This window comes from Nothobranchius furzeri, chromosome 6 (genome assembly GCF_043380555.1).
Source record: "Nothobranchius furzeri strain GRZ-AD chromosome 6, NfurGRZ-RIMD1, whole genome shotgun sequence".
In the NCBI taxonomy this organism is placed as follows: Eukaryota; Metazoa; Chordata; class Actinopteri; order Cyprinodontiformes; family Nothobranchiidae; genus Nothobranchius; species Nothobranchius furzeri.
In genome coordinates, this window is record NC_091746.1 from 69198337 (window position 1) to 69208941 (window position 10605).

A 10605-nucleotide genomic window follows, 5' to 3' on the forward strand; every position below is an offset into this window, starting at 1 on the left:
CAAATGAATAAACAGTGGAATAGATGAATAATAACCGTGTGATATGATTGAAGATGGATGTGTTTGCATGTGATGGAGGATGTATGAATGGGGTCCTTTGTTCTCACAAAGGAGTAGTGTGTATGTGTGTGTGTGTGTGTGTGTGCGTGTGTATGGATTCAAAATGGAGTCTTGAATACAAGATGGCTGACCCCTTTGTCTGGCTAAAGTGTGGGTGGCAACTTGCACTTTAACTTCCAAAGCACTTAGAATCAGTAGTAACTTAACCTTAAATCACTCAAAACATTTCAAAGGATCATGCAACAACACAAAAGATTAATCACGAGTTAATATCCTTAGTTTATCAGCCTGGCCATGGCCGAACATTTAAAGATACCAAACAATGATTAATAAGCAGTTTATTCTTTCAAAATGACCCGAAGGACGAATTTGGAACGAAAGAGGAAAACACGAAGCTACTTTTTTTAAGCAATAGCGCGGTTTTATTGCTTATTCTGGACTATAGAGGAAACGGGAGAAGAAAAGAATGAGAGAAAAATGAGTTTTCTGATCACCAAAAGAGCGAGGCGTCCCTCCCCCTTTTGATTTGACGGTTCTCCGTGTTTCTCCGCAGTTTTCAGCGTCATCCGCCGGTTTGATGCTTTCTCCGTTGTTTGGCTCCACGAGTGTTTCTCCACGGCTGGACACAAAGAAAACGAAGTTCCTTTTGGGCTGAGTTTGACAACTTACAGCGTTTCTGAGAGCTGGATGGAGTTGTTGTTTCCCTCCGCGGGTTCTGTGTCCTCAAACATCAGCTGGAGGGGAGCAGAAACGAGCAGATCAGCGGTCCCGTGGGCTCAACTTGGCTCTTAGAGCTTCCGCGTGCTCAAAGAAGTCGGAGCGTTCGACAAGCGTGTCCTCACCGCCAGGTATCCTGGGCAAAAGAACGAGGATTCTTTGTCTCTGCTGAAGATTTATGGTCTTAGTTCGCGGGAAAGCTCCAAGCTCCCGCCTCCCGCACATGCGCAGAACGTGTTTCTGGTATTAGGCGGTGACATCATCCCAATGCTTCCGTGTGCAAAGCATCATGGGAAATGAAGTTTCTTGGCGCTGATGTGATTATTTGCTTTTCAGAGCAATTTAAGCACAGTCATTTTGGAGAAAATCACTGCATAGTAATTTCCTCATGAGGTCAGACCCTCAACACTGCTATCCATACTAATGGTTGTTCTTTCTGTTAACAGATTACCACACCCACATACTCCTGCACACTCACACTCCCTTTACCTGCATTCATAGATGGGAATGCAATTGCCTCACCACTAATGTTGTACAGCCTGTTGATGTCATCTGCTACCTCTTTAATAAAACTACTTGGACTACATCACTGTGGAGTGCCAATCCTTCTGACAGAGGACAACTCAGTTGAAGCGTGATCGGCAATCAGTGCAAACATTCAGTACACCCGTACCCGCTGGTGGACACCAGAGGTTCGGGGAGCCGTCAGGCTGAAGAAGGAGGCCTACAGGGCGTGGCTGGTCTGTGGGTCTCCGGAGGCAGCAGACAGGTACCGGATAGCCAAGCGGGGTGCAGCAGTGGCAGTTGCCGAGGCAAAATCTCGGGCGTGGGAGGAGTTTGGTGAGGCCATGGAGAAAGACTATCGATCGGCTCCAAAGAGGTTCTGGCAAACTGTCCGGCGCCTCAGGAGAGGAAGGCAGCAACTCGCTCACACTGTTTACAGTGGGGATGGGGAGCTGCTGACGTCAACTGAGGCTATAGTCGGACGGTGGAAGGAATACTTTGAGGAGCTCCTCAATCCCACCAATGCGCATTCCGAGGAGGAACCAGAGCTGGGAGGCCTGGGGATGGACTGTCCGATCTCGGGGGCAGAAGTTGCTGAGGTAGTCAAACAACTACACAGCGGCGGAGCCCCGGGGGCGGATGAGGTTCGTCCTGGGTATCTCAAGGCTATGGATGTTGTAGGGCTGTCATGGTTGACACGTCTCTACAACATTGCGTGGTCATCGGGGGCAGTTCCTAGGGAGTGGCAGACCGGGGTGGTGGTCCCCATCTTTAAGAAGGGTGACCTGAGGGTGTGTTCCAACTATAGGGGGATCACACTCCTCAGCCTCCCTGGAAAGGTCTACGCCAAGGTACTGGAGAGGAGGGTCCGATCGATAGTTGAATCTCAGATAGAGGAGGAGCAATGTGGTTTTCGTCCTGGCCGTGGAACTGTGGACCAGCTCTATACCCTTGCAAGGGTGATGGAGGGGGCATGGGAGTTTGCCCAACCAATCCACATGTGCTTTGTGGATTTGGAGAAGGCTTATGACCGTGTCCCCAGGGGCACCCTGTGGGGGACGCTCCAGGAGTATGGGGTGGGTGGCTTTCTGTTAAGGGCCATTCAGTCCCTTTACCAGAGGAGCGTGAGTTTGGTCCGCATAGCCGGTAGTAAGTCGGACCTGTTCCCAGTGAGGGTTGGACTCCGCCAGGGCTGCCCTTTGTCACCGGTTCTGTTCATCACTTTTATGGACAGAATTTCTAGACGCAGCCGTGGTGTGGAGTGTGTCGAGTTTGGTGGCAGGAGAATCTCGTCTCTGCTTTTTGCGGATGATGTGGTCCTCCTAGCTTCATCCAGCTCTGACCTTCAGCTCTTGCTGGGTAGGTTCGCGGCCGAATGTGAAGCGGCTGGGATGAGGATCAGCACCTCCAAATCTGAGACCATGGTTCTCGACCGGAAAAGGGTGGCTTGCCACCTCCGGGTCGGGGGAGAGGTCCTACCTCAAGTGGAGGAGTTTAAGTATCTCGGGGTCTTGTTCACGAGTGAGGGTAGGAGGGATCGGGAGATCGACAGGCGGATTGGTTCGGCGTCTGCAGTGATGCGGACGCTGAGCCGATCTGTCGTGGGGAAGAGGGAGCTGAGCCAGAAAGCCAGGCTCTCGATTTACCGGTCGATCTACGTCCCAATCCTCACCTATGGTCATGAGCTTTGGGTATTGACCGAAAGAACGAGATCGCGGATACAAGCGGCCGAAATGAGTTTCCTCCTTAGGGTGGCCGGGCTCAGCCTTAGAGATAGGGTGAGGAGCTCGGACATTCGGGAGGGACTCGGAGTAGAACCGCTGCTCCTCCGGATCGAAAGGAGCCAGTTGAGGTTGTTTGGGCATCTGGTCAGGATGCCTCCTGGACGCCTCCCCGGGGAGGTGTTTCGGGCATGTCCTGCCGGCAGAAGGCCCCCGGGTCGACCCAGGACACGTTGGAGAGGTTACATCTCCAATCTGGTCCGGGAACGCCTTGGGGTCCTGCCGGAGGAGCTGGTGGACAAGGCCGGGGAGAGGACGGCCTGGAGCTCCCTAATTGGGATGCTGCCCCCGCGACCCGGACCCGGATAAGCGGAGGAAGACGAAGACGAAGGTTCTATACCTTTCTCTTCAGCACAGCCGACAAAGGTTTAAAGGGGCATTAAGGAGTTTTGAATTTTTATGCTCGCGATTGCCCCCTCTGGCCAAAAGCGTAATGGCAGAGGCTCGTGCACGAGGCGCGCATGCTTTACTTGCACACTCCTTAACGAAAATAACAGCTGAGACAGTCCCGTGTGTGTGTGTGTGTGTGTGTGTGTGTGTGTGTGTGGCCCGGAGGACAGAGGACAGGAGAACGTGCAGCTAATTAATTAAATAATGTGGTTCTGTAGCTTTCTCTTCAGCACAGCTGACAAAGGTTTAAAGGGGCATTAAGGAGTTTTGAATTTTTATGCTCGCGATTGCCCCCTCTGGCCAAAAGCGTAATGGCAGAGGCTCGTGCACAAGGCGCGCATGCTGTACGTGCACACTCCTCAACGAAAATAACAGCTGAGACGAAGCTCTGTGAAGCTAGTAAGTAAGTAAGTAAAAGTTTATTTATATAGCGCCTTTCACAGATATAAATCACAAAGCGCTGTACAACATGATAAAGATCAGGGCAAATACCTCTAACCAATAAAAACATCAGAAAAACAATAGCAGTGATAAAATAGAAAATAAAATCATGAGTATAAAGAAAGTGAAGGTGTGAACCTGAACAAAGCCATCTTTATGAGACATTTAGGGAGGGAACGCCTGGATGAAAAGGTGAGTTTTTAGATGATTTTTAAAGACCTCTACAGTGTTAGAAAGACGGAGATTTGAAGGTAGACTGTTCCAAAGTCTGGGTGCAATAGTCTGAAAGGCCCTGTCCCCTTTGGTTTTCAGTCTGGTTCGAGGAACAGCCAGGAGGCTTTCAGATGTGGATCTGAGGTTCCGAGAGGTGGTGTGTGGGGATAAAAGCTCAGATAGGTAGCTTGGAGCCTGGTTGTTAAGAGCTCTATAGGTCAGGACTAAAACTTTAAACTGTATTCTAAATTCTACCGGGAGCCAGTGGAGGGACTGTAAAACTGGGGTGATGTGAGCTCGTCTGCTGGATTTGGTTAGGAGTCTGGCTGCTGCATTTTGGATGGCTTGAAGGCGTGAGAGGGAGGTTTTGCTGAGACCAGTAAAAAGAGCGTTACAGTAGTCTAAGCGTGATGACATAAAGGCATGGATGATTTTTTCCAGATCTGCAGTAGAAACCAGTTTACAGACTTTTGAAATGTTTCTCAGTTGGAAGAAACAAGAGTGGGAGACGGTTTTGACGTGTGAGTCTAAACTTAAAACCGGATCAAAAATAACTCCCAGGTTTCTAATGTTGGACTTGGCTGATGGGCAAAAGGAGGCAATTTCCTGCTCGATTTTTGGCTGAAGTTCCGGGGGTGCAGCGATCAGGGTCTCTGTCTTGTGAGCAGAACCAGGTGTCATCACAGGCTGCTGATCTAGCGTGATGTCTTTAATCATTTCACAGGTTATTTGCGCAGCTATGAGTGTCACGCTCATACAGACAACCCAGCAAACATTCGGACGTTTAATGGCCGTTGAAACAACGTCAAACCGACGCGTCCCGTCATGGTTGAAAAATTAAAATTGAACTGACGTCGTTTCTAGCCGTGACATCAGCGTCTTTCAGCGCGTCTCATTTGGACGTTTAATAATTAAAAATTATGCTTATTATGACTGTATTAATGTAAAAAAAATATCATTATTGTAAAAAATATCATTACTGAAAATTTTTTTTTTTAATTTTGTGCCACCGGAGGTGGAATCTGGCATTTTCCAACCTGTCAGGCGGTTTCCTAACCAGTTGAGCTCTTTGTTGTGTGTGTTGTCGCCCAGTGAGGTTACGTCTGATTCACAGCATGTTCTATTGTTTAACTACACGTAACAAATTGTCAAAACAGCGTAACCCTGGATAACTGTAGACATAAATGTATCTGAATGGATTCTTAGGAAATGTTCAGTTACTTATCTTTTACCAACTGAAGCCGTCCTACCAAGACCATTTTTGGCCGTGGACACCACGTTACCGTCAGACCAATATTTACTGGATGCTATACACGTAACTAATTGTCAAAATAACAATGATACATGTACATGTTGACATGTAAAAATATAAATGTAAAATGGATTTTTAGGGAAATTTCTGTTACACATTTTTTGACAAATTTAAGACGTCCGAGCGTGACTATTTTTGGCCGTGGACACCACGTTGCTGTCGTGACAATGTTGGCTGGGAAGTGTTGCGTTTGACTGTCGATGCTCCTTGTTTTTATTTCTGCAGCGAGCCTTAAAAACTCACCTCACACCGCCCAGAGTTTCTTCTTTAAAACTCGCATTAAATAACGAGCTTCCTCCGCGCCGTATTTTTCGTTGTAGCATGAAAACTTTACATCAGTTGTCCCGGGGGGGGGGGGGGAGCTCAGCAGACATGTTTGTTTACATTTTTGCCGCTGTGTGCCCGCACAGTGTGAGAGAAGGGAGGGAGGGGTGACGCTAAGTTCAGCGTCTCTACAGCCTCCAGCAGCGGCGACAGCCAGCTGGTTTGATCCGCTCTGAAAGGCCTTGATCAGAATTTGCAGATCACATATTTTTAAACGGATATCGAGCGCATGCATCCACCATGCGTCACTCAATACACCGTCCATGCAGAAACTCGCCCAGGAAACTTTTAACTGCTGCACTTAAATCACTCAAATAAAAATTAATTTTTTAACGTGGACTGAACTGGTTCACCCCCCCCCCCCCCCCCCCCCCCCCCAACCGTTACACTCCTAGTTCCTACCTATGCTCTTAAATCAAATCAAATCAAATCAACTTTATTTATAGAGCGCTTTCACATGGCCAGAATGGACAAACAAAGCGCTGTACATCAATAAAATGCCACACAATAGGACAGAGATATGACCATTAAAATACATTAAAAAATCCATTAAAATACATTAAAAAATCCCTGTAAAATACCGTAATAAATCCTATAAAAATACAATAAGAAATCCATTTTAAAATACAGTACAAAAACCTGAGTGCCAGTTCACATTCCATATCCGGCCTACTTCCCCCAACTTCAACGTCCAAAAGCCAGCGAGAACAGATGTGTTTTCAGTCTTCCTTTAAAGGTTTCTAATGACTTGGCCTGTTTTACATCGGCTGGCAGCTCATTCCAGAGACTTGGTCCAAGTACTGAAAAAGCTCGACTACCACGAGACTTCAGGCTGTACCTAGGCACAGTTAGTAATCTCTGGTCAGCTGACCTAAGGGAACGCACCGGGACATGCTGGTGGATGACATCGGAAAGATATTTAGGAGCCCCTGTGTTTAACGCCTTGAACACAAACAGGAGGACCTTAAACCTGATGCGATAAAAAACAGGGAGCCAATGCAAGGCACGTAGGACTGGTGTTATATGTTCAGACCTCCTGGTAGATGTTAACAACCGGGCTGCAGAGTTCTGAACCGCCTGGAGGCGTGCTACTGGAGCTTGTCTAAGCCCCGCATATAGCGAATTACAGTAATCCAGCCTGCAGGTAATAAAGGCATGGATTACAGTTTCCAAATGATTATGGGACAGAAATGGCTCAATTTTCGCAATGCGGCGTAGATGAAAAAAGCAAGATCTCACAACACTGTTCACCTGAGCATCAAATCTGAGATCCGCGTCCAGTTTTACCCCTAAGTTAGTGACCACCGCCTTTAAAATAGCATGATCTGGCTCCTTTAAGAAAAGGTAAAACTTTAAGTTCACTGTTGAATTTACTGAAAAGCTGTCAGATGTGTGTAATGAGGAGCGTTTCTGTCCACCTTATGTCTCATTTCACCCCCACCCCCTAAAAGAGGAGCGTTCCATTTTCATCAGCGTAGGTAATGACTCTAACTTAAAAAGTATTACTACTAGTTCATGAGTTTATTTGTGTGTGTGTGTGTGTGTGTGTGTGTGTGTGTGTGTGTGTGTGTGTGTGTGTGTGTGTGCTCTGTCTTCTCCATCCCCAGTGAGTCATGGTGGATGGCTGCTTATACTTATCCAAGATCTTCTGGAGGTTTCTTCCCATTTAAAAGGAGTTTTCCTCTCCACTATCGCTGCATGCTTGCTTAATATGAGGATTGCCTGCTGGTGGTGGTCGGAGGGACCGGTGGCGCCAGTGCTCGACAGCCTCGCCTCTGTCAGTGCGCCCCAGGGCAGCTGTGGCTACATCGTAGCTCATCCCCACCAGGGTGTGAATGTGTGTGTGAATGGATGAATGACTGATTGTGTTGTAAAGTGCCTTAGGGGGTTCCAGGACTCTAGAAGGCGCTATATCAAATACAGGCCGTTTACCATTGCTGGAATGACTCTGACACTAGTCAGTGACTCGATGCAACCTGCTGGGTTCCTTATATAGGAACTTTTCACTAATGATGCATGATGGCATCATTTGCTGCTGTGGCCCCCAGACTCTGGAACACTCCCCCTCAATCGAGATCGAGGGACTCGGTGGTCTCCTCCCTCACATTTTTTTAATCACAATTTTTATTTTTCCCAATTTTATATATTTAAATCTTTGTTTTTGTGAAGCGTCTAGTACTAATACTAGTACTAATACTGCGGAACATGCAGTAGCTCAGGAGGTAGAGCGGGTTGTCCAGTAATCGGAAGGTTGCAGGTTCGATCCCAGCTCTGACCAGAGAATGCTGCTGTTGTGTCCTTGGGCAAGACACTTAACCCATCTTGCCTGCTGGTGGTGGTCGGAGGGACCGGTGGTCTCGCCTCTGTCAGTGCGCTGCAGGGCAGCTGTGGCTACATCGTAGCTCATCACCACCAGTGTGTGAATGGGTGAATGACTGATTGTGTTGTGAAGTGCCTTGGGAGGCTGAAGAACCCTAAGAAGGCGCTACATCAAATACAGACCATTTACTAAGGATGTCCCGATCAGATTTTTTTGCCCTCGAGTCCGAGTCATTTGATTTAGAGATTCTGCCGATACCGAGTCGCGATCCGATACTTTTGATACATTAACAAAAAAAAAGAAAGAAAAGGAAGAAACAGTTCCAGAGTGTTCCATATTTTTTATTTAATTACCTTTTTATTTTAATTTTTAACAACAGATCATTTCTGTGAGGCAGCTTGACCAATCAAGTAATAAATAACATAAATTCTTCACTTTGGACTTTATTGCAAATATAAAAAGTCCAATATAGCAAAGTGTAGTCATCGTCGTGTAGCGGCGGCCTCTCTGGGGTGGACACAGACAGCACTGGGTTCCATTTTGGGGTCACTTCATTTAAAGTTGTTGTAGTGCTACAAAGCTTCACGTGGCGTTCCATTTGCTCCTTTTTCAGTAATGTTTTACAACAATATGGACAATGGTAATGAGCCAAACTTCTGCGAGGCATATTGCATCTGCAAATAATGTTTTCTGTAAGAAGAGAAAGAGAATTGCTTTAATTACTTAACAGAGCCACTATGTACAGCTTCAACACTTAAGTTAAAGTTCCATAGTCATCATCACACAGTAGCGAAATTCCCCATGGAGGGGAGCAGTGAGCCGCAGCTGTGGCCGCGCATCGGAGGCGATAGGCGTAATTTCAGCTGGCCAATCAGTCTGTAGTATCACCTCGGTCCCAGTCTGACCACTGGGGAGGAGGTCTGAAAAAAAAAAAAGAGTCGCCTCGGAACGTATATTGGACCTGTGTCTGAAACCAAACTCCGGTACCGTACAGTTCCTAAAGGAGCCGTACCGACGCTAATGTGTAAGCGCCATATTTAGAGATATTGAAAGCTAAGCTTGTCCAGAAAAAAAAAATCAATTTTAGGGTGCACAGGACCAGTTTCAGTGTGGACCAGATGCTGAAAAATAAATACATAAATCTGTCTTTTTTTTAAGTTTCACAAATCAGAGAAGTTCACAAATCACAATCTATGTTTTATGCATTCTGCTACGAGCCTAGAATAATCTAGAACAGGTGTGAAGAGTGTATGTGTTGTAGTTTTTGAGCTAGAGCAGATTAAAAATGGTCAGAGTAGAGAAAAACTGGGTGGATTAGCCCTTTAGCCATTTCCCGAATCAGAAGCTAACTTTAACCTCGTATGAAAACTAGTGTTACAAATTTCTGAAAATCTACGCTTTTTGATTATAAAAAAGTGTATTAATAACGTTTCAGTCAAGTCAGTATTAGAATCATGGTCTTTATATCATATCTAAATTATATATAAAGTTAATATTATTACTTTAACTGTTTAACAAACAGGGAGACCAGAAAAATCAAATAGCTACGTTAAAGCTAAGCTACAATCGCTGATTGCTTTATTGATGTAGCTTTTGTGTTAGCTTGTGAACTCCCTGCATTAGTTTTAAGATAATGATACGGTTAGCTATGAAACACGGTGCCTTTGCAATAATTTTCTGGTAAGGTTTTAAATGCTTAAGTGCCCACATTTAAGAACGGTTACAACAATTAGTTAATTTCATCCTTACCTTTCGTCTTTGAAACCCACCGAGTATGGTTGAAACAAAAGCGGCCGCCAAAAAAGACCAACTTCCGGCCAAGGTCTTTCGCTCGTCGATCTTCCGGTAAAAGTAATGAGCCGCCATCTTGTTCTCGCTAGAAAGTTCTTCCGGTGACACGCCAGCTGATGCCTGCAGCCAGGTCCTACTCGTTTAAACTGGATTCCAGGTGTTCCTGTCATTTCTCCACCCTGTAATTGCACATGTGTGTGTTTCTCCAGGACAAACAGCCGTACCAGGACCACAGGAGGCGTCAGAACCAAAAGAGGATCCAGGAGCTCCAGGAGCTGGTAAAGAAACAACGGCAGCAGGCGGACGCTCTGAAGCAGGAGATCTGCCTCCTGTCTTCTGCAGGAGGTCCGGTCTTACCCCCCCTTCAGAAGACACCTAACTCACCCATACCTCCTGCCCACGCCATAAGGAAAAATAAATAAGAGGGGGGGGGGGGGGGGGGTACATTTATGAATGCCCTGAAGCAACATGACAACATTTCGTAAATGATGCTTTAATGAAGTCGACACTAAAACAACACAGGACTGAAACACCAAAACAGTAGATAATACTTTTTTTGTTAATTTTCTTTCCAGTTTGGGGCGTTTGTGTTTTTGCACCATCTGTGGAGTTTTTCAGCCTGAAAAAAAGGTTTCATTTTGTTTCAATTAGAGGTTATCCTTTAACCAAGCCCAGGCATTTTGGTTTCTTTTGGCTTCATCTTCAATTTTTTTCTTTGTGATTTGCACCTTACAACAGCAGAATAAATGAAT

At 46.1% G+C, this 10605-nt stretch overlaps 1 protein-coding gene across 2 annotated transcripts in view; it reads left to right on the top strand.

Annotated features, from left to right (window-relative positions):
* Positions 1-10605, top strand: part of LOC107374951 (cilia- and flagella-associated protein 44) — an 85367-nt gene extending 74762 nt beyond the window's left edge. For both annotated transcript variants that reach the window (XM_015943252.3, XM_070552487.1), the window contains one exon: positions 10063-10605. In XM_015943252.3, coding sequence (XP_015798738.3) covers positions 10063-10275 — 213 coding nt within the window. In that variant the 3' untranslated portion in view covers positions 10276-10605. The remainder of the gene's footprint in view (positions 1-10062) is intronic.